Source organism: Pimephales promelas, chromosome 15, assembly GCF_988280905.1.
Source record: "Pimephales promelas chromosome 15, fPimPro1.hap1.1, whole genome shotgun sequence".
Lineage (NCBI taxonomy): Eukaryota > Metazoa > Chordata > Actinopteri > Cypriniformes > Leuciscidae > Pimephales > Pimephales promelas.
In genome coordinates, this window is record NC_142783.1 from 9,361,673 (window position 1) to 9,386,616 (window position 24,944).

Here is a 24,944-nt window from a genome sequence, read left to right on the forward strand (position 1 = left end):
GTGAGCGCTTGCTTCAGTCCTATCAGAAGCTGTTGCGCTTGTGTTTCGGGGATGCTTTATAGTTTCCTGGACGATACGTCACCCCGCCTATGACGTTCCGTCTCGCCATTGGACAGATTTCATACGTGCTTCATGACTCATCACGCAGAGGCGTTCCCACGGCGTTTACACGCAGCGTCTCGTTCCCTTCAGGGAACTAAGGTTACATACGTAACCAGAGACGTTTTAACTCACTCGTCGGTGCACTGGGGAAAATTGTTTTGAAAACGTCCAAATGTTGTAAAAATGTTGTAAAATGGCAACCGGAATGATTCGCCCATACATGTTCGACCCAGAGTCCGTGTGTTGCACCATTCCTGTCAGATCCAATATAGACGGCACAGTACTGTTCTTTAATCTTAATTGGTCTGCAAATCCAGTCTTGTTTACAAAACAATCCTCAGTGAAATGAAGCGAACAGACGGACAATGTTTTACCCTCATCAGCTGGAACGTCAAAAAAAAATTAAAGTTTAACCATGCAGTCCTATTGGAATCCAGAGGAAGCTTATGCAGCGACTGTCTTCTTCCACAATCAGGCACTGCACAATATTCTGTATTGCTCGGTAGCTCGATCCGGTTTGTCATCACGAGGTAAGCCTATGTTATTTAGCTATGTGTGAATGCGCGAATCGGTGGGCGGGGCTAAACTGGCTGTGTTGATCCTCTTCTCCTGCAGGGGTGGTGTTTTATCGTCTTTGACGTCATAGTTCCTCACTTTGAAAAACGAGTCGTTTGCTGAGGCTGGTGTCAATAAACGCTTTCATTGGACTAACAAGGACGTTTTCAGTTCTGAAACTTAGATTTCCCAGTTCATCACCCCTTTTAAAAACAAAAACAAAATATTGCGCCATTGACTATAGACTAGATTTCAGTTGGTCAATGGCGCAGTCTATGCCTCAAAATAGCAACACGCCAACAATGCACCTGAACACACATCGTTTTCAGACTAGCCCGCTTATGGGTGCACAAATGGGTGCAAATCCATTTGCTATTTAAACAACATGGCTCAGGACATGAAAATGATAACCGAGTCGGACAGAAACTAGCATAAAACACTTGATGTACAATAACAACATATTTCCCCAGGTGATTATTCACAAGTTTTCTGAAATATTTAAATATGATATGAGTCATTATCTAATGAAATATGCACTAATTTGCACACATTTCAGAACAGAAATCTGAACACTGGATAAAACCAGTTCCAAAATTCTTGTTTTATTTTGTTGATATGTAAGAGTTTAAGTTTTTTACAGAGGGGATTTTGGATATCTATTTTTATCACTCCATAAATCAGAAAATACTCTTAACAGAGACTGAAAAAAACGTCATGTTTTAGGAGTAAAATATTATAATAATCAGGTGAATAGAATGTGAGCAAACTGCTCTGTTAAATCCATCATAATATGGATAGGAGTAAAACTGTTAAGTTTCTTGTATGTTAGTAATGAAGTCGAGATTTCGACTATCCCATCCTTTAAAGCAATGTAGTATAATTGAAATTTTCATGCTTAAAAGATGAATTGGAACAAAATAAACAATTAAATGTGTATTTTGGATGCTTTCTTTCCACTAGTCTAAAAGAAGGAATGTCATGGAAGCAAAATAGCATAAAATCTCAAAATTTGAAAAAAATCTGGTTTTGGCTGCAGTGTCTGTGCCTTAAATAATTGGCAACACTTTACAATAAGGTTCATTAGTTAACTACATTATTTAACATGAACTAAGAATGAACAATACTTCTTCAGCATTTGTTAATCTTTGTTAATGTTAATTTCAACATTTACTAATCCTTTATTATCCTTTATCCTAAATCTTGTTACATTAGTTAATGCACTGTGAACTAACATGAACAAACAATGAACAGCTGGATTTATATTAACTAACGGAAATAATGTAAAATATTATGTATTGCTAAATAAATGTAATTGCTCATGGTTAGTTCATGTTAGTTAATACATTAACTAATGTTTAATAAATGAACCCTTATTGTAAAGTGTTACCAAATTATTTGTTGTTAGATTAAATTATTTTTACGCTTTTCCTTATTTACGTAAAATAAGGGACATTTATATCCACAATCTCAGAGCTTGTCATGATGCATTCTGGGATTGCTTTACCCATGAAGGTGAGACACTACTGGCAAAAACAGTTTTTTTTTTCCATGCATTTCTTTTTTTTGGGAAAGAAAGTGGAAAGAAAACATCCAAAATACACTTAAGTGCATCTTTTGTAGCACTCAATTTGCATTTTTAGATTTCAATTACAGTACATATCTTTAAAGGCTGTTTTCTCAAAATGAGTTTTTTTTTTCTCCTGCACCGAGTCAGAAATCTGTACTTTAGTAGCACTTACATGCACCAAACTTTACAGTTTTATTCCTTTGAATATTCTGAAGGTTTTTACTAAGAGGTTTGTTCATATACAATTTGCCTTGTAACACTTTAGGTTTCATTAAAGCAGCACTCTGTAGTTTTTTCAACCTTTATAATATTTTTCCAAAACCCTTGAGATGGTACATCGACTCGTACATAGGTTGAAGAGCGGGTAGGAACCTGAACACAAAAAGAACTGCAAAATTCGACTGCTTTATGGCATACATCACTTCCCCCACTTCCTCAAATTCCAATTTGAATTTTTTTTTTCTTTTTTACCTCTGTATGTTTTCATGGCTGAAGCAGCAAGTAAAACCAAATGAGAAGCGTCAGAAACAGAGCGCGCGCGATCAGTTTACTGTTGGTAATGTGTTGTGCAGCTTCGCCCCTCGCTACATCCAATGTAGACTGCATTGCTTTCTTTTGAGGGCACTTAAGACGCTCAAGCATCCCCGTAGAGCCGGGGCGGGCAGCTCGCATCAGCTCGAGACGTGAAAGTACTGATTACTGAGTTTGGTAGGGGCTACATTCTTGCAAGTAAATTATACATGATTAGACAGACAAAATAATCGGTCGGGATAACTATCCTATGTCTGCAGGCTGATAGTCATGTTTGTTACTTATTTTTCTGGTGAAAGTGTCTTGCCTCAGCCTTTACGACAGTAGTAGAAGACAATATAGGGCATTTCAGATTGTTTGTAAACAATAGGCACCGCGATACTTCCGGGTGGCAGAACGCGAGCGGCTTCTATTCAGTCGACCACTGAACAGTTATACATGGTTAAAATCATTGTTGTTGATCAAAGTGGAAACGATAGCGAAAACATGTTGTGTTTGGGGTTGCGCCACCAGATATATACAGCAAAAGGTGTAGGTTCCCTTTCGTAGTCACTTCGAGTTACGTCAGAAGTGACGGAGATTGGGGGTTTCGCATAGAAAGCCAATCCTCTTCGAGTATTTAAACACGAGCCAATGGCATGCAATGCCTTGGGGCTGCGGAAATTTGCATAGCGTACTCCGCCCTACTCCGTGAGTATAAAAGGAGGAAGTGAACGCAACCGCAGTATGTTTTCGCTTCGGAGCCAAGAGAACCTCTTCACTCCTGAAAGCTATTACAAGACTCTTCGAGACGAGCGTCCTCTTCAGTGTTGGTGTGACGGCGGTACCCAGCGAGTTTCTGCATTGCCTGCGATCTGTGCAGTGATCTGCCAGACTTTGCGCTTCTCCCTGGTCGCCTCAGCGCTGAAAGAGTGAATTTCCTCCTCTCTGTAAAAGAGCTACACGCGGCACGTCTTTTTAAAGACGGTTCGCCCGTGTTCTTCTGGATGCGGTCGATTTCTGTCGTCATCTGATGGTCGCGATCGCTGCTCTGTATGCCTGGGCATTCAGCATGCAGCAGCAGCGTTCGTGGATGACTCATGTTCCTGCTATGGGGACATGACCATCTCCACACTGAGGTTAAAAAAAAAAAAAAAGATATATATATATATATAAAATAAATTATATTTTATATATAGAATATATATTTTTATATAGATATAAAAAAAAAAAAAAATCTCACTAGAGTGAGAGCCCCGGTCCCCCTTACTCGATCGGCTTCCTTCACGAAAGGGGGCCCGTCGACCGGGGACCCGGCGAATTAACGGTGACGGTGTGGCATAAAGCCCCGACGATTTCTCGGGCCACACCTCCCGCCTCAGTGCGTGAGCCAGCGAGCGTTAGTTCGATTCAGTCGGCTGCCTCTTCAGTGGTACCGGCTGCTTCGAGCAGCGCTCCAGATGATGATGTGATGTCGATCGCAGCATCACTAGGTGGGCTACAGTCCTCGGGAGATGAGGATGCGGCTGCGCTGCCCCCTTCGGGAGAGCCAGCGCTGCCCGTGTCGGATCCCGAGCTGACGGCATGCTGTCTCAAGCCGCTGGGAGTATTGGGTTAGAGTGGCATCCTCCATTCTCCCCCGATCTCTCACGGAGGGATAATTGGTTTTTGGACAAAGCTGCCGCCGCGAGGCCACGGCCAACTCCATTGCCTTTTTTCCCCCGAGCTGCATGCGGAGTTATCGCGCTCTTGGGGGACTCCTCTGTCCACTCGAGAGCGCGATCTCTCCCCCGCCTTTCCCCCCTCGATGGGGGGGCCGCCCGTGGGTGCACTGGGATGCCCCCGCTGGAGCGTTCTGTTGCGATACAGCTGTGTCCACAGGGCGCCTCCTCCGTGGTCCTCCTAGGCACCCATCCAAAGCCTGTAGGTTCTCGTCTGCCATGGCGGCGCGTTCCTGTAGAGCGGCGGGACGGGCGGCCTCCGCTTTGCATGCGATGAGCACTGTGCAAGCGCAGATGCTCAGAGATATGCTCGAGGGCGGGACTGATCCAACGGCATTCGAAGATTTGCGGTCCGCCACTGACCTTGCTCTCCAAAAGGGCAACGAAAGTGGCCGCTCGCGCCGTTGGTCAGGTGATGGCCACTAGTGTGGTCCAGAAGCGTCAACCTGGCAGACACTCGGAGCGCTGAGCGGATTCGTCTGCTCGACGCCCTTCTCTCCCAGGTTGGCCTTTTTTGGCGGTGCAGTCGAGAACTCTTGCCCAGCAGTCTCCACTGCCCAGGAGCAGACGGAGGCAATCAAACATGTTCTGCCCCGACGACCAGCTGCTGCCTCCACCCAGTCGAGGACGCCCCCCCGCGGCTCCCCTGCCTCCCGCCCTGCCCCAGCAGCAGCCTTCATCCGGGCCACGGCGTGGAGGAGGCCGCCGGCAGGCGTCACAGCCCCCTCAGGCCGCACACCCCGCTAAACGCCAGGTAAGCGATGATCCTGATACGGGCTGCTCAGTGATGGAGTTGAGTTTTTCCCCAGGAGGCGGGAGCAGGCCCCCTCCTGCCCCCGGTGGAGGGCCGGGGGGAAAATCTTTCGTTTTCAGTTCCCGCTGCTCGCCCACGGGTGGGCAGCGCCCTGAGTTGGTTAAGAAAGACTTGACATCAACACTGAGCCCACAGACTGGAATGAGTGCGCTCGACGTTCCAGTGCGTCAGCCCAAACATTCCTCTCTGTCTCTGAGGGTGCGGAAGGGTGCGAGTGTCGTCCCCGGGCTACGCCAATCCCTTCCCCCTCTGTCGCCAGACCCCCGGCGGAACGGACCCCCGTGGAACGCTCCGCTTTCCCTGGTCCCTTCCGTCGGGGAGCGGGCTTCGACGCATCCGAGCGGGGTCATCCCTGCACGCGTGCCAGTCGACCCGCCACGCTGCCCCTCCGGGGGGACGTCTGTGGTTCACATGACCCCGTTGGCTCACTTCCTGGAAGCTTGGCTAGTGCTTCCCGGGATATCCCGCTGGGTCATCAGAACGATCAGATTCGGCTACGCGATTCAGTTCGCACGGTCTCCTCCCCGCTTCAGGGGAGTTCGCTCCACGATAGTTGGTGGCAATGCCCCACTCCTGAGAGCGGAGATTGCGACCCTGCTGGCGAAGGGTGCAATCGAGACGGTCCCTCCAGCCGAGGTGGAGTCCGGGTTTTACAGCCCCTACTTCATTGTCCCCAAGAAGACCGGTGGGTTACGACCGATCCTGGACCTGCGCATTTTGAACCGTTCTCTCCATCGACTACCGTTCAAAATGCTCACGGCCAAACGCATTTTCGAATGTGTTCGGTATCAGGATTGGTTTGCAGCGATCGACCTGAAGGACGCGTACTTCCATGTGTCCATCTTACCTCGACTCAGACCGTTTCTTCGGTTTGCCTTCGAGGGCCAGGCATATCAGTACGCCGTTCTCCCATTCGGCTTAGCTCTGTCCCCTCGCGTCTTCACGAAGATCGTCGAGGCAGCCCTTGTTCCCCTTCGCGAACACGGGGTTCGCATCCTGAATTATCTCGACGACTGGCTGATACTAGCACACTCTCGAGCTCAGCTTTGCGAACACAGAGACTTGGTGCTCCGGCACCTAGCCCGTTTGGGCCTTCGGGTCAACCGGGAAAAGAGCAAACTTTGCCCCGTGCAGAGGATCTCTTTTCTCGGCATGGAGATAGACTCGGTCGCCATGTCCGCGCAGCTCACGAACGAGCGCGCGCACTCACTGCTGACTTGTCTTCGACAGTTCGAGGGCAAGAGTGCGGTTCCACTGAAACTATTTCAGAGGCTCCTGGGGCATATGGCATCCGCGACCGCGGCAACGCCGCTCGGTTTGCTTCATATGAGACCGCTTCAGCTGTGGCTTCGCGATCGAGTCCCGAAGGTGGGCATGGCATCGCGGCTCGCTCCGAGTTCCACTGACTCCAGCGTGCCGCCGAACCTTCTACCTGTGGTCGAACCTCAGCTTCTTACGGACCGGCGTCCCTATTCAGCGAGTTTCCAGGCATCTCGTTGTCTCCACGGATGCATCTACCACGGGTTGGGGTGCCATGTGCAATGGGCATGCAGCCGCCGGTTCCTGGACAGGAGCCCAGCGCCTCATGCACATCAATTGCCTCGAGCTGTTGGCAGTACGGCTCGCCCTACACCGCTTCCGAGCGTTGCTCAGGGGTCAACACGTACTTGTCCGCTCAGACAACACTACGGCAGTAGCGTACATCAACCACCAGGGGGGTCTACGCTCACGCCAGTTGTCGCAGCTCGCCCGCCACCTCTTGATATGGAGTCAGAAGCACCTGAGGTCCCTTCGTGCAGTTTACATTCCTGGAGACCGGAACTGGGCAGCCGACGAGCTGTCCCGGGTCCGCCCCATTTCCGGCGAATGGCGACTCCATCCCCAGTCGGTCCAGCTGATTTGGGACGAGTTCGGGGAGGCACAGATAGACCTGTTTGCCTCTCGGGACTCGTCCCACTGCGCCCAGTTTTATTCTCTGAGTTTTATTCTCTCCCAGTCTTTATTCTCAGTTTTATTCTCGAGCACTCTCGGCTCGGATGCGCTGGCGCACAGCTGGCCACGGGGCCCACGCAAGTATGCGTTTCCCCCAGTGAGCCTCCTTGCACGGGTGTTGTGCAAGATCAAGGAGGACGAGGAGCAGGTCTTGCTGGTAGCCCCCTACTGGCCCACCAAGACGTGGTTCTCCGATCTCTTGCTCCTCGCGACAGCACCTCCTTGGCCTATTCCTCTGAGACCCTACTCTCTCAGAGACGGGGCACTCTGTGGCACCCTCGTCCCGATCTTTGGAGGCTGCACGTGTGGCTCCTGGACGGCACGAGGCAGGTTTGAGTTCGCTGCCACCTGCGGTGGCGGCAACCATCACTTCCGCAAGAGCGTCGTCCACGAGACACCTTTATGCGTTGAAGTGGAACCTCTTCGTCAATTGGTGCTCTTCTCGCGGAGAAGACCCCCGGAGATGTTCGATCAGTGTCGTGCTTTCCTTCCTGCAAGAAGGGTTGGAGCGCAGGCTGTCGCCCTCCACCCTTAAGGTTTACGTCGCGGCCATTGCCGCTTCTCATGAAGCAGTGGAAGGTAAGTCCTTAGGGAAGCACAACCTGGTCATCAGGTTCCTGAGGGGAGCGAGGAGGCTGCATCCGCCTCGTCCTCCCCTCGTACCCTCTTGGGACCTCTCGGTAGTTTTAAGTGCTCTGCAGAGGCATCCCGTTGAGCCTTTGCAATCGGTAGAGTTAAAGTTTCTGTCCATGAAGACAGCACTCCTGGTTGCATTGGCCTCCATCAAGAGGGTGGGGGACCTGCACGCATTCTCCGTTGACGAAGCGTGCCTGGAGTTCGGGCCGGCTTACTCTCACGTGATCCTGAGACCCCGGCCTGGATATGTGCCCAAGGTTCCCACCACTCCCTTCCGGGACCAGGTGGTGAACCTGCAAGCGCTGCCCCGGAGGAGGCAGACCCAGCCTTGGCACTGCTCTGTCCGGTACTTGCTCTCCGCACCTATGTCGACAGAACGCAGTGTTTCAGGACCTCAGACCAGCTCTTTGTCTGTCATGGAGGGAGCCAGAAGGGAAGGGCTCTCTCAAAGCAACGGCTGTCCCACTGGATTGTGGATGCCATTGCTTTGTCTTACCAGCAGCAAGGCCTTCCGTGCCCCCTTGGTGTGACGGCCCATTCCACTCGGAGTGTGGCCTCCTCTTGGGCTTTAGCGCACGGCGCCTCGCTAACAGACATCTGCAGAGCTGCAGGCTGGGCGACACCCAGCACCTTCGCCAGATTCTATAATCTGCGAATTGAGCCGGTATCCTCTCACGTACTCGTTTCGGCCAGTTCTGGATCCGCTCAGGTGTCTTCGCTTGCTCGCCACTCCACTCCCCGGACTGGATAAGTGCGATATTTCCTCAGTTCTTCCATTGAAGCCTTGAGTCCTCCAGCACCGACGATGCGGGCACCACTGCTGTGGCTCTGGATGCTGGCTAGGTGCCTCCATGCGTACGGTTCCCCCTTGGTAACCGTCTCATGTGTATTATCCACTGTAAGCCTCTCTGAGCATGTGTCTTCCCTTGGCAAGCCATCTGCCACCCCTGGAGCTGAAATTAGTAGCCACCTGCGGTTGGTGCTCCAGTGATTCCATATGTGTTCCTATGTGGCCATATGTGTATTCGTAAGTCCTCCCTTCGGTAGGCAGCTGGTAGCATGTCCCCTTCGGGATATGTTTCCCAGTGTACCTTGGTAATCCTGTGTCTAAGTCGGATCCCCTAAGGAAAACAGGTAAGGCTCGGGGGTTCAGACTTTCGCAGGGCACTGGAAGACAGCCTGAAGTTGGCGTGATGGCACAGACCCCCAATCTCCGTCACTTCTGACGTAACTCGAAGTGACTACGAAAGGGAACGTCTCGGTTACGTATGTAACCCTCGTTCCCTGAGTAGGGAACGGAGACGTTACGTCTCCCTGCCACTTCTGCTGTATCGCTGGGTAGATGCCGAGTTCAGTCTTGGCTCCTCAGCGAAGACATACTGCGGTTGCGTTCACTTCCTCCTTTTATACTCGCGGAGTAGGGCGGAGTACGCTATGCAAATTTCCGCAGCCCCAAGGCATTGCATGCCATTGGCTCGTGTTTAAATACTCGAAGAGGATTGGCTTTCTATGCGAAACCCCCAATCTCCGTCACTTCTGACGTAACGTCTCCGTTCCCTACTCAGGGAACGAGGGTTACATACGTAACCGAGACGTTTTTTATCGATTTCCTTCAGAAAAAAGTAACTTAAATCTATCCAGCGGAACCTGTGGGTGAGGAGGTTAAAGCAAGTGGACGTAGTCAAAAGTGCATGTCGTCTTCTAATTATGAGCCTGAGCCCGATTTAAACCCAACCATTTTTAATACGTGGGTCGTTATATAACTGACGTTCTCAACTAACGTAGTTAATTTCTATTACTTTCTATGTTACTTTCTTTTGAGCGGTGAGGAGTAAATGCTTCTTCATCGTAAATGCTTCTGACTGGCCATTGCGTTCAATAAATCAACACATATGTCTGTGATTGGCTACATCGCTCATCGCTGCAGTCATGTTATAAAAAGAAACTCTGCCATGTAAATCATTTCTATTTTGTTTTGGTTGTTCTTGTTGCTTTTCTGCAACAGATGAATACAAATGTATTAGTTTTTATTTGTTTTATTCATAGATATTTCTAGTTTGCGGGAGTCCCGCGAATCGTTTTATTCTCCCGCAATCCGCACACACAGATTGAATGCATTACCGCTCGCACTCGGCCATCAGATCTAGTCCCGCGCCGCGGTCTAGAGCGTTGGGAGTGCACATCTCTAGATCAAAGAATCTAAGCTCTAATTATCATGTTAACTATGTCTGAATTTCCACCACGTCTGTTTTTGAATCAACTGTTGAAATGTAGATTAGGCTACTGCCAACGGTGTGTCTCCCTCCAAGCAATTTGCTAGTGTTGCCATAGGGACGCTTCGGCTATTGCCACCCGGAGGAACGTCTATTATTGTTGTGACGTCATGGTGAATCGTCATATTGTTTCCCAACTGTAGGGGGGCCCCGTGAGCAAAATTTTAAAAAATAACATAATGCTGCTTTAAACTGTGCTCCGAAGATGAACAGAGGTCTTACGGGCTTGGGATGACATGAGGGTGAGTCATTAATTACATAATCTTCAATTTTGGGTGAACTAATCCTTTTCAGGCCTTTTAAAATGTTACAAAACCTACAGAAATTAAACTGAAAAAAAAAGACACCCATGATCATCTACATTTTTTTTTATTTAACACTCCTACCACCCCAACAAAAGTACACATCTATAGACCATATCACAAGATGTAAACAACACTGGTCCAGAAGCACTTCCTGTTTCAGTTTGTAACTGTTTTCTTTATTTCACATGTAAATAAAACATCTTAAAGATGTTTGTTTAACTTTTTGATTCAGTTTTAAATGTTCTGTTGGTTGTATTTTATCCCAGCTATGTAGTGTTAAAAAACTGAAACAGGAAGTGCTTCTGGACCAGTGTTGTTTACATCTTGTGAAATGGTCTATATGTATTCATTCATGTACTTGAATCAAGTGGTCTGTAAATACAGACTGATCACAAAAAACTTTCAAACCATTAGTTGTGACAAACAATACTGTCTCTCACAGATCACTAGTAGAGAGAAATCGTACTAATCGCCGAACTTCACGACACTCAACCATACAAGGTTGATTACTGATAGGCGGTCATCATGCCCTGAATAAACTAACTACTTTCTACTCAAGGACCTTGACAGAAATGTAGTGGAGTAAAAAGTATGATATTTGTAGATGTAAAGTTAAAGTAACTCAAAAAACTAACTCAAAAAAGTGTACTTAAGTACTTTGTTACTGTCCACCTCTGCGTTTTGCTAGATAAGACCCTTATTTCTCGGCTGGGATCCTGTCGAGCCTTTGAAGCTGCATTTGAGATATGGACCTTCAAACCGTTGGTTGCCATTGAAGTCAATTATATGGAGAAAAAAATTAATTTATTTTCAACTGAAGAAAGAAAAACATGGATATCTTGGATGACATGGGGGCAAGTAAATTATCAGGACATTTTTATTTGAAAGTGAACTAATGTAATCCTTCATCTGGGGATGTATGGTGATGTAGATTTTGTTTTTACCCTATTCATCTGTCTTGACTGACGGCCACATGCAGTACTCACTGTATTTTTCAAAACAAGGTATCCTTAGAGAAGAGAAAATGCTGTGTTTTTAGTCGGCTCACTGGGTTTTATTATTACACTTGTTATTAAATGAGCTTTATTAAATTGAAACAAGATGCTCCCAGACCTTTGGCGATCAACGAGTTGGTGCAAGAGAGTGGAGGCAGGGCTAATTTGCATATTCACAGAACCCCGTATACTCAATGAGACAAGGGTGTTGTTACATTCAAGCTATTTTAAGGCATAAAGAAAAAACATTTAAATATGTAATTTTGATGATCAAACGTGAGTTTTAAGGGATAAAATGATTGACTACAGGTGGACTTTAACAAAGTAAGGTTAGTATTTGGTCTTTTTGTGCTGTGCCGGGATACACAGTACCTCCTGAGCTGTTTTGCATGTCATATAGTGAATTATTAGCATATCTGGAATGCTGTGTTGGCCAACCAGACCTGTTTTATAATAATGCAGTGCACAGATATAGAAGCAGCATGCTGGATAGAAATCCGTCCTGATGTTGTATGACAGAGCCTCCACACATCTGGAATAGAGCCACAGTGCTGTCACAGAGCTGCCAAAGCAAGCATCAACAGCGGCCGTCAGCGCACCTGCGCCTCTTATTCAGAGCCGTTAGCCAATGGGTAAATTTCACCTGTGTGTACTTAAGACAAGCTGTGCTGAAATTATCACACCGAACGACCCAGTTCATCACAGACCGCAGGGCTTTAACATTCGGCATTCATTATACTCGTTCAGTAATGGAAATCTGTTTTGATCCGCCTTTTGTTGCTGCATTTCAATTGGGCTGTTCTTTTTGAAAGAGCCTTACACTTTTCAATAGTCTTTCTTATTTTGTAAGAGTCTTAGTATCATGTTGGATTACTGTGGCCTATGCATCTACCCTGTTTGGACTTTTAATGGTGCAGTGAGTTTTTTACAGATTTTTCAACAGGGAAAAATTAAATTACTCCATCTTTAGAGAACTTATTTTTCTAAGTGTATAGAGTTTGTACGTGCAATTAGCTTTTTAGAGGTAGTTACTTCCCATCCAAGTGTAAAGAACCAAGTTTTTTGTTTGGTAATGACATGAGATAAAAGATTGGATATAGTCAGGTAGTTTTAAAATTCTACAATTATATTTGTGAAAGTATGATAGTTGCACATTTGAAACCCTTATTCACAGCACTTTCCATTATTAGCGCATGTTCACTATAATGACTAATAATAACTAGTAAACACAAGTTTTTTGTCAGTTGCCTTATTTTATGTGGTAGGCTTGCTACGACAGTCGGTGTTACCGGTTTTACCGGTGTTCAGCCACAACACCTGTTACATCACTTGCCCACCGCAGATTTGTTTATTGTATTAAAAACCATTTAGCTCAGTTAAAGAACAGACACCGCAATTAAAAACTGAACCTGTCTGATCAATGCAGCGTGAGCCGAACTAGAGTCCCAGCACAGATCAGCAGCAGGAGTCCGATTTAATTTATCAGACAGCCACCAGCTAACTGACAAGACGAGGGAGAAAGATTTGATTTCAAAGCAAAATGTATTGGAGGAAGATTTGATTTCAAAGCAAAATGTATTGAAAACTCAATGCTAATAGGGAACCTGCAAACGATTAGATGCGTTTTTCTAGTTATTGTGTTATTCATTAAGAATAATAATGAACTCACTGTTCAAGAAATTGCCACCCCCAAATTGGCATGAATTTGAAAGCAAAAGTAAAATGCTCATATCTGTTACGAATGCCAATGCGTCTGGGCACATTTTACTTCCGCTTTTGTATTAGTGATTCAAAAGAGAGGTGCAAAAGAGGGAAAACGTCACCCCCCTTCCCCAATTGAGTCAATTCTTATTTCATGTAGACTTTAAAGGTGGCACATTATGCCCCTTTTCACAAGATGTAATATAAATCTATGGTGTCCCCAGAATGTGTCTTTGAAATTTCAGCTCAAAATACCCACCAGATCATTTATTATAGCTTGTCAAAGTTGCCCCGATCCTGAGCGTCGGATAATCCGACAAAAACAAAACACAAATTTCAGTCAAATCTCAGAAGTTATAGTAGTGGAGTGTAACTTAGAGATTTAGGAAGAGTTTACAACTTTTAGATGCGCATGGACGTTTCTGAATGGTTAGTGAATACATTTATGTAGTTGCAGTGGAGACTTGCATGTGCCGTCATGTTTAACTTTTACTCAACTTGACACAGTTCTATATGGTCTTTTTAAGACAGCTGTGACATTTTTTGGGTCAGATAGTGTTCCGTGCTCATCTGTGCAGCAACGACAGAACAGTTTGCGTGCTTTGCTCGAACTTTTGCCATTGCGTTAGAACTGGTTACACTGTTGCCCAGGGGTGGATTGGGACCAAAAAATCTACCGGGAAATTTCATAGACCACCGGCCCTCGTCGCCGGCAGGGCCGGATTAAGAGTTCAGGGGCCCCTGGGCACAATGTCTCTTAGGCAGGCTAAATGTATATTTTTTTTCCCAAGGACATTTTAATAAGGCATTTACAGTTTTAGTGACTTAAAAGGAATGTTTGTTGCACTATGCTGGATGATGGTCGTTCTTTCCCATAGACATTTGTTAAACTATGTTGGGTGGACCTCTGTGGGCCTCTAGGGGGGTTCGCATGCTCCCCCGCCAGAAAATTTTGTACATTTTAAGGTTAAATGCATCAATCTCGTGCTCTTTTAGAGATCAAAATTAAGAGCTTCAACCCATGAACTGCTCGTTGAACAAAGAAAAAGCATTGATTTGTGCCAGGACAATAAAGAGGGCTCAAACATCTTTTTAGTTACGAGAGTCTCAGTCTGATTATCAATGGTGTTTTAGGATGACAAACAATCTTATAATAATGTAATGATTTATATAATTATTTCTATGGTGTAAAATCCATATAGCCTATAAATGTATTATATAAATGCAAATGAATATTTCAAAAATATATTTTAGCCAACATTACACTATAATATAGGAAAATTAAAATACTTTTCTCCTAATTTCTCCACTTGCAAGAAATAAACTCTTGAGCTTTTATTTAGGAGGAAACACCAGATAACCATGCTGATCGCGTGAGCAAAGTGCACATTTTCTTTAAATCACTCAGCACAAACACAATGCCTATTCTTAAAGTCTTAAGGCCATTGCACACTGAGTCCGAAATTCGCATCCGAAATTTTCGCACGTTAAAAAAAGAATCGACCTCACGTTATGTCAATCACGCTTGCACACCGCCTCCGAAACTTTCGTCCGTCATAAAAAAATTCGGATCGGGTTCGATTTTCTGCGTTTTTCGCATCCACAGCCAGCATTTTGAGCGGTTTTTTGACAATTCAGGGCCGAGGGGAGCTCGTTTACTGTCTATGGAGCTCGTTCCGCACATCATTGCACATATGCACAGTGCTTTCAGTTTCGGTTTTCAATTTGATCAAGTATGTTCTCTTCTCTAGATTGGATTATGAAAGGAATAAACCTCCCCTTTCAATCAGATTGAAATTTCAGATCGAATAAGGTGTGATTGAGCAGCCAATTCGATAATGTATTATTTGGGCACAATATATATCAGCCTATACAGCTGTTCTGTCTGCCCAGCGCTTCCACCGGGCCATGCGCGTGTGTGTGTCCTGTCCATACCTTAGACACACTGCCAGTCTCTGTTCAGGATCGATTGGTTCATGGAAATTGGTGGTCTTGTTTTAAAAATGTAAAATAAAGGTAAATTTTGAATCGCTCGGGATAAATTCACAACTCATTGATAAAGAGGTGCAATTTCAGGATTGGATGGACGTAATATTTTCTCTTCTCTTTTCAATAAGAGAGAGGACAACAAAATCATCCTCACAGCTTGACAAATACATTTTGTATTTTTGCGTTTTTCCCCGCAAAGGTTTAAAAAATACGCATCGGACTCAGTGTGCAAGGTTTCTGTGCGTGACAAATTTTTAGGCTGACGAACACACGAAAAAAGGGGAGGGGCCATAATGAAGCCCCGCCCCACCCATTCCCGCCCCCAAGTTTACCCATTGTTCATAATTAACCAGATATAATAGATATAAGATATAATTATAACAATTAGTAAATCTGATAAATGAGCAATTCATCACATCAAATACTCTTTAATGCAGTATTACAAATATAGCTAACCAAAAATATAACAAATTGCTCCAAACAGTTTCAAACAAATCTTTAAAAATTGCATTTTGATTTTTGAATGCGTCTTCTATCTAGACGAATGATTTATTGTGTGGTGGGACATTGAGAACAAATGGACAGATTAGAGTGCACCACCTCTTCCACTGTCTCCTCCTCTAATCTGGCAACCTTTTAAGGGGGCTTACCCTTTGGTGCCCAAAATGACAAAATATCTTTCTGCTTTTTTCCTGACATCTTTGAAAAATACAAATGCAACATTATGACAATGATTAAATATTACCCAAAGCAATCTGCTGTAATACATCCTTAATGTAACTAGAAAGACTATTAATATTACAGTATAATATAATTTAAAATAAAATCAGTAAATCTTCATTCCTTTCCATACCCACTAACATTTCTCTTAGTTTCAGATAACGTAAGATAGCCAAACTGAGCCTGGTTGCAAAGTAGTTGTAGAGTTTTTGACTGCATCAATAATAATGTACGATGGGCTACATATTAAATGTTCTAGCCCAAAAATGTTAGACGAGCTTCTTCCAACTTACCTTCTTCTCCATCACGACACATGTGTTCGCGCGATGTTGTTGGTTACCTAGTAACGAACGTACGGTAGCCGAGGATGTTCCGTCCATTTCCGTGTGTTCGCGCTACTGAATGACATGTCATGTATAGATCAGTGGTGCACGCAGCGCGCATATATGTTGCCTAGTCACGAACGCAATCTGGCGGAGATACGCGCTGGCGGCAGGAAACTTCACTTTGTTTGCCTGCGCCTCGTATACAACGTTAGAAAGCTTTCAGGCAGGACAACTTGGTTGGCATTGCCTTTTCACCGTGAGAAATACACAGTGTGGCGTGTGAGCGTGTGAACCGGTCGAAATGCGTGTGTCTCACGGCCAATGCGTGAGACTTGAGAACCCTGCTCATAGACAAGCCGGTGCTTTTCGACGATATGGGAAAATTAAAGCCTAGGCATTTCTAGTTTATGGTATTTGTTTTGTTCATGTTACATTTTTATCATTAGTTTTAATTAATTTGACAGACAGCATTCCCTGATGTGGACCAAGCTAGCGCCTTTCAGAACTGCCCACTCTCACGAATTCACCGTGAGACACACAAATTTTCACACACTCTCACGCCACATTCATTTTGTCATGCACAGAAAAGGACACAGAGACCGATCTCAGCTCTCAGATTCTGTTAATTTTATTACGCAATTCAAACAATAAATGCAGTTTTGGCGCTTGTAAATGTTAGACGACAGATCCCTAGCGCACGTGAACCGATCATCTCTACTAGCTAATGGGAAAAGAACACGAACACTGTTGAAAGATATGTTACAACTTACCAAAATGTATTCCTCATGCATAATATCGACCAATCATTTTTTTGAACTCATCCCTGAACTGAAATTTAGTAGTGGGCTGTATTTCCACATGACTGACGTCAGGTTCAAGTACACACAAGCCGCGCGAGTTACTCGTCTATTGCAGTTTGGCTGGTGGTTATGTTGCCTGCCCGCATACCGCCTCCCATGGCCGAAACTGGTATTACGACACCTGCCGGGCCGGCGCTAGTAATTTAGCATGCTAATTTAGGTTTATATCTCGGCAGCACTATAACTTGTCAGTTTTTTAATGACATCATTGCACTTATTTATTCTCATTCTTTTGATGTGTGTAGCTCATTTTTTGGATGTTTTTACCTCAATTATCCCATATGGCACCTTTAAGCTGTTTTATAAAGGCACAAAGCCATGTCATGGTTTCAATTTTAGTTTGTTCGCAAAATATAACACTAGAGACCTTTATGTTAGGTTATACATTTTACATCTCATAAATGTTGCGAAAAGGGAGAAGAGATAGTTCGGCAAAAGGCGGATTCAAACTCAGGTCGAGTGCTTCAAAAGCTGCTTTCAAGCTCTTTACGTCCTACGCCACTGTAGCTATTCCGTGACGAGCATCTATTTACTATAAAGACAGGCACTTAGTGCAAACATACGCTCTGGTATCAAAAATGTAAAAAAAATTTTTTTTTTTTTACTTCCCCTCGCTTGGGCGCATGGCAAACTTGCAATGTATACATTTTATCAGACCGAAACACTACTGGCCCACTGGGAAAACTCCCGACCCTCCCGATTGCCACTCCGCTATTGCTGTTGCCGCCTGCTTGCGAAAACCAAATGAAGGCGCCATTTGTGGAAACTTGCAGATTATGGGCCGGTAATATTATAATAGATCCTACGTAAGAAGGGGAGCAAAGTCAGATCGTCATATTTTTTGACATGCATATGCAGAGAAAAGCTTACCAAAACAAAGTTACTGGGTTGTCACTTGCACCAATTATATGATTAAACATGGAAAAAGTCAGATTTTCATGAAATGTCTCCTTTCAATTCTACATACGCTGCTCTTTTCTAATCTAGTTAGTTTTAGAGGTGTGTCTTCTCTTACAAGATCCTTTGCTCTTTTGTTTCATGTGCCCAAACCTGATAGATAACATGCTAGAGGGATTTTGGAGAAAATCTAAATCTAGAAAGCTCCTTGAATTAGTTTCATGTCATAATCCATTGGTCTGATCTGAGAGGGGCAGAGGTGGGGTGGCAGTGCTGGACCTCCTGTTGCTTGAGTCTCTAATGCCACAGTCAGCAGGAAGGGCCCGGGCACAGCAGGGTCCCTCGCTCGGCAAAAGGGCTTGGACCCCGGGCATGCAGGGTGAGATGAGAGAGTATAAGGAGAGCATATATCTGCTGGAGGACGCTGACGGCAGAACACGAGCAGGGCTGTCATGTGGTGTTTGATTGATGCTTCTGCTGTAATGTAGTGGTGTGCAGTGAGGGTTTGTGGAAAAAGGGGGTTTTGTTTGCAGGAGAAAAGGGGGATGGAACATGTTTCCTTTACTGATGTGAAGTAGAAACACAACTTGCAGTCGTGCAGCTGAAAGAGCTGCCACTGGAGAAGATGTTCATGCCAGTCAAAAGTTTGTTTTTTTCTCAGGAAATGCCTGTGAACCCGAGCTTAAGCAGGGATATCCCGCCGCTGGTTGCGTCACCTTAGCATCTGCTGTTTAAGCGCACATGCATCTTATTTACATGCATTCACTGCAGCACATGAGATATGCCCTGGTATAAGTATTTAAATTGTTACTGCCATTATTTTTAGCATTAATTGCTCCCCTTTTTTATGCAAATAAGACTCTGTCTTAGTCACAACAGTCAGTGCTTGGTGCTTTTACAGCTTGCATAAAGCTAGTAACTCTTTCCCTGCTATTGACGGAATTGGTCTGTCATTTATTACACAACGCTTTCCCGTAATTTTCCGGCAATCCATGTTTTTAATGTAATGTGGTTGGGGTGCGCTATTAAGAGTACAGAATCTCTGCATCAAAACACAAGTGAAAAAGAAGCAGAGATAAGTGATATAATCATTGCTTATGCACAGATAAAATAACAATATCATCCAACATTAACAACTTATAAAGCATATACATTAACGAATGAAATGTTGTTGACCCAAGACTGTGACGTTTGGGGGTGTTGATGGGTGCAATCTACTCCATCTATGTTTTAATCATCATTCGGAATCTGATCCGGATAAAGTATGATTTTATGATTAAAGTATGACAAATATATGATTTTGTTCGAAAAGCTTTTATAATGAAACTTACCTACATCCAAGTGTAAATAAAAAAAGACTGCATGTTGTTTGTTTGTAGAGCAGAGGCTCTGTTCTTTCTTTTAATATAATGTGTTCAAATCATACAACAATATGTTTTAGGGGCCATAACATGTTTTGTAAAAATGATTTTAAAAAATAACGGCGTTGGCTGGCAACTTCCTTTTTTTCTTTAGGGAATAACATACTAAAACAAGACAGACAGCACATTGAAACACATTGTTGGTGAATCTCCCCAGAGAGATTTATACAGTATGTGCTTTAAGCCTTTACTTTCCTGAATCACTACTTTGAAAAGAATTACACAGAGACAATAGATATCCCCAGACAATTCATTCATAATTCATTTTCTGTATTTTCAGGAGCCATTAAAGTCACATGCAAGAGTATTTCTTCTTTTCTTTCAAATATTCTTTAAGAGGCATACTGTCACGAAGTGATTTTGTGTGTTTTCGTTATTAGTTATTGCCCGTCTATTATTTATCCCAGGTGTTTCTCATTTCTCACGCCCCCTTGTTATCTTGTCTAGCTCGTTTGTCCTTATTATTTAAGCCCTGTTATTCTGCCCTGTCTTTGTTGGTTGTTTGAATTTATGTGTGTTACGTTGGTGCTTTCACGTTTCTCGAGTCTTGCTTCTAGTGTCTTGTTTTAAGTTTGTTTAATAAAGCTACACTGCGTTTGGACCCAGCCTCAGCTCTGTTTCTCCGCACAGCGTCACAGAACAACCAACCTCAATATGGGTCCAGCAGTCGTCAGCAACCGGGCTATGACAGAATACCTGTCATCAGTCTTGCAAGAGGGCCGGTCTGTCCAAAGGTACGCGAAGGAGTTCCTGTCCATTAGCAGTGTGGGAGCGCTAGATGATATCCAGCTCATGGGCCTGTTTCTGAATGGGCTGGATTATGAGATCGCTCGATGGATGCCGCGGGACCTTGCCAACTGGACTCTTGACGGGTATGTCGCTCGGGCTTGTTCCTTGCAGGACCTCTTCACTACTGCGCGCTTATTCTACTTGACACCTGCCGAGTGTACTTTACCCGCGAAGCCCTCGTCGTCTTCACCGCTGGTTCACGTCAGTCACGACGAGCCCGCGCTTCACGTGCGCATTGACGAGCCCGCGACTCACGTCAGCCCAGCCGAGCCCGCGCTTCACGTCAGCCCAGCCGAACTCGCGATTCACGTGAGCCCCGCGAGGGAATCTCCTGTTCAAGTGGATGAATCTCCAGTTCAAGTGGATGAATCTCCAGTTCAAGTGGATGAGTCTCCGGTTCAAGTGAGTGAATCTTCAGTTCAAGTGAGTGATCCTGTTCAAGTGGATGAATCTCCTGTTCAAGTGGATAAATCTCCAGTTCAAGTGAGGGCTGAGTCTTCTGTTCAAGTGAGTGAATCTTCAGTTCAAGTGGATGAGTCTCCGGTTCAAGTGGATGAATCTCCGGTTCAAGTGGATGAATCTCCAGTTCAAGTGGATGAGTCTCCGGTTCAAGTGAGTGAATCTTCAGTTCAAGTGAGTGATCCTGTTCAAGTGGATGAATCTCCTGTTCAAGTGGATGAATCTCCTGTTCAAGTGGATGAATCTCCAGTTCAAGTGGATGAGTCTCTGGTTCAAGTGAGTGAATCTTCAGTTCAAGTGAGTGATCCTGTTCAAGTGGATGAATCTCCTCTTCAAATGAGCGCTGAATCTCCTCTTCAAGTGAGCGCTGAATCTCCTCTTCAAGTGAGCGCTGAATCTCCTCTTCAAGTGAGCGCTGAATCTCCTCTTCAAGTGAGCGCTGAATCTCCTCTTCAAGTGAGCGCTGAATCTCCTCTTCAAGTGAGCGCTGAATCTCCTCTTCAAGTGAGCGCTGAATCTCCTCTTCAAGTGAGCGCTGCATCTCCTCTTCAAGTGAGCGCTGCATCTCCTCTTCAAGTGAGCGCTGCATCTCCAGTTCAAGTGAGTGAGTTGTCTAGCCCTGTGACGCGCCGCCGCAGGAGGAGAAGGAGGACTCGTTTGGTTCGCCAGGCCCCGGTGAGCGTGCCCAGACTCCTCGCTCTGCCGGCCCCGTCTCTGCGCCTCGCTCTGCCGGCCCCGCCTCTGCGCCTCGCTCTGCCGGTCCCGCCTCTGCGCCTCGCCCTGCCGGCCCCGCCTCTGCGCCTCGCTCTGCCGGCCCCGCCTCTGCGCCTCGCTCTGCCTGCACCCTTCAAGCTCCGGGAGGCCTTTCCTGTACCCGTTCACCACCCAGAGGTTCCTCCCGTGAATTTCCCCAAGTATTTTTTGGGGGGGGGCAGTAGGTACTCCGTGGGGGCCATGGAGGCGGCACTGACATGGACCGCACCTGAGTCTGCTTCGCCCTCGTCTCTGCCTGAGCCTGCTCCGCCCTGGCCGCCTTCACGTCCTGCTCCGCCCTGGCCTCTGCCTCGTCCTGCTCCGCCCTGGCCTCTGCCTCGTCCTGCTCCGCCCTGGCCTCTGCCTCGTCCTGCTCCGCCCTGGCCTCCGCCTCGTCCTGCTCCGCCTTGGTCTCCAGCCCAGTCTGGTAGGCCCATGCTCTGCGGCCCAGGCCCGCCTTGGCTACCTCCTGGTCCTGTTCCCCTGCACGGGCCTGGCCCTCCGTCCCTCCCCCAAGACTGTCTCCGCTTCACCGCCCTCCTGAACTTTTTGATGTTTGTATGGGCGTCGGGAGCCGCCCATAGGGGGGAGGCTATGTCACGAAGTGATTTTGTGTGTTTTCGTTATTAGTTATTGCCCGTCTATTATTTATCCCAGGTGTTTCTCATTTCTCACACCCCCTTGTTATCTTGTCTAGCTCGTTTGTCCTTATTATTTAAGCCCTGTTATTCTGCCCTGTCTTTGTTGGTTGTTTGAATTTATGTGTGTTACGTTGGTGCTTTCACGTTTCTCGAGTCTTGCTTCTAGTGTCTTGTTTTAAGTTTGTTTAATAAAGCTACACTGCGTTTGGACCCATCCTCAGCTCTGTTTCTCCGCACAGCGTCACACATACGATGACATTTAATTTTCTGCCATTACAGGGGTCTGACCCTTTTTGTCCTGATCCACTGTTTCTTTTTTTTTCTTTTAATTTTTTTCAAGACGATGTATGTCATGAATTTTAATTTGGATGATAATATTATGTTGGGCACTTTCAGCTCACACAAAACAATGGGGCCTGAAGCTCTTTTTTTTTTACCAATGTATCTGTACTTTTCCTTGAATAGAAATCCACTTTGCATATTTTTGTCAAAAAATACTTTGCGGATAACTATGTGGTGAAGCTGATAACATCTTTGCTGGCACTGTGTTGAGTTACGCCTCATTTTTAGCAGGGGACATTTGTTATCTTCCCCCAAATTATCTCTTTCTTTCTTTTTTTGACTCAAATGCAAAATAGTTTTTCCTTGTTAAGTCCCTTTTTCACATTGAACGTTTTCTATCTACCACATTATAATAATTATATCTCAATTTTCTTTAGTCTGTTTGTGTGTTTATGTGTCAGAATAAAACAAATTACAGTTTGAAAGGCCAGTGATGTGGCATAAGCAGTTAGCATGGATAATTCATGTGCTGTAGAGAGGAAAACACATTCATAATTGATCATAAAACAGCTTCTGTTTGTTGATAATTTCACTCTGAGCAAAAAACTGCTCTACTAAATGTATTGTTTTGCTGTTAAACTTGCATGTTCAAAATAGACTGTTTGCCACTGCCTGCTTTGTATTTGCAGAATTAATCTTCAGTTATTTGTAAACCTTTGCACATGATGCTGGTTTTGGCTGGTCGCTTATCATGCCCTCTTCTGAAAAGAACCCTTTTTTGTTTTTCTTAAAGGACTAGTTCACAAAAAAAAAAATTACTTTGCTTATAATTTACTCACCCCCATGTCATCCAACATTATTTTTCCATTTGAAAAGAAATTAAGGTTTTTGATGAAAACATTCCAGGATTTTTCTCCATATAATTCACTTCAATGGGAACCAAATGGTTCAAGGTCCAAAAGACAGTTTCAGTGCAAACTGCAAACTGTTCAAAGGTCTTTAAACGATTTCAGACGATGAATAAGGATCTTATCAAGAGAAACGAGACCATTTGAGCTTGTATAAAACTTAAACTTCGTTACTTTTTTTTTTTAAAATGAGCGATCGTTACGATTGATAAGACCCTTATTCATTGTCTTAAACCGTTTAAAGCCCTTTGAACAGTTTGCAGTTTGCACTGAAAGTGTCTTTTGGACCTTGAACCATTTGGTTCCCATTGAAGTCCATTATATGGAGAAAAATCCTGGAATGTTTTCATCAAAAACCTTAATTTTTTTTCGACTGAAGAAAGAATGATGTGGATGACATGGGGGTGAGTAAATTATCAGCAAAAGTTTTTTTGAAAAGTGAACAACTCCTTTAATGTGAAGAGTGTATGTTGCCAGGTTGAGATGACAAACTGGTTGAAATTGTGTGTGGATTGTGTGAATATAATGCATTTAATACAAGAACTGGCAACTGGTCAACGTTAGACAAACGTATTGGTCCGATTATTCATAAAGGAGTTTGGGGAGAAATAACAAACCGGGAGGGGTCTGTTGACCGTAATTGCATCCCATATAAAATCATCTTGAAATGTGATCGGTGGCCGGTTGCATAAACTCATCATCTAACTTGGTCATCTAACTTTTTTTTCTTTAAGACTGATCATAACTTTTTTAAGTCAGTTACATAAAAAGGCAGATTGGTCTCACTTGAATCCGAAAAGTAAGGCTGATTAGCCCTAACTGCTAGTTGGTCAGATTGATTCTTAGTGGCTATGTTTATGCAACTGGCCCCTGGTTCAAACAGGTCTGAGCAGTGTGAGCAGTGGCTTTCGGCAGGTTATTTTAGTGAATGTCAATGATTTTGTGTCTCCGTCCCATCCCTGCAGGTGTCGCTGAGGTGATCGTGCTGGTGGGTGGGCGGCAGGTCATCGGTATGAACCAACGCTCGCTGACAGCCGTCACTTGCTTCAACCCTCAGAACAACAAGTGGTACCCCCTGGCCAGCTTGCCTTTCTACAACCGCGAGTTCTTCTCCGTCGTATCGGCGGGGGATAATATCTACCTGTCAGGTAATCAAACCGACAGCGTGTCACTTGCAGTTTGGTGGCCTCCCGCAGGTGTCTGCTTTTATATTTAGCACTGCACGGTCTGAGGGATGATGGGAAAGCAGATGGCAGTTCCTCGTCTGTCTTCACGACTGGCTGCGTGTCAAATTATGATGTTAAATATTCCACAAATCAAGCAAGATTAAAACAATACCGCAGGAAAGACGATGCTTTTAAAGATGTAACAGCAATTTGTTAGGGATAACTTTATAGTTGTTGGTCCATAGACATCAAGATTGTTATATTTAATTGTAGATAATGGCATAAAGGAAAATATATTGCCACGTTCACACAGCAGCAGAATAATGTAGTCAGTCTTCTTTATGGTCCATAATATGGTCACACATAGTAGGGGTGGAACGGTACACAGAAGTCACGGTTCGGTTATGCCGTCACACCAAACGCGAAGAGCGGCAAATTCGCGTCTATCGCGTCTAGTTGGACACTAGTCCAAAGCGAGGATGCGCGTATAAACCAACGTTTGAATGCGCGTTTGAAATAAAGTCAACGTTTGAAAGCCGACATGCGTTCAGAGCATAGACGG

At 45.0% G+C, this 24,944-nt stretch overlaps 1 protein-coding gene across 2 annotated transcripts in view; it reads left to right on the forward strand.

The window, feature by feature from the left end:
• The window catches only part of LOC120488200 (kelch-like protein 29), a 256,509-nt gene that overhangs the window by 162,909 nt on the left and 68,656 nt on the right, over positions 1-24,944 (forward strand). For both annotated transcript variants that reach the window (XM_039684777.2, XM_039684778.2), the window contains one exon: positions 24,182-24,364. In XM_039684777.2, coding sequence (XP_039540711.2) covers positions 24,182-24,364 — 183 coding nt within the window. The remainder of the gene's footprint in view (positions 1-24,181; positions 24,365-24,944) is intronic.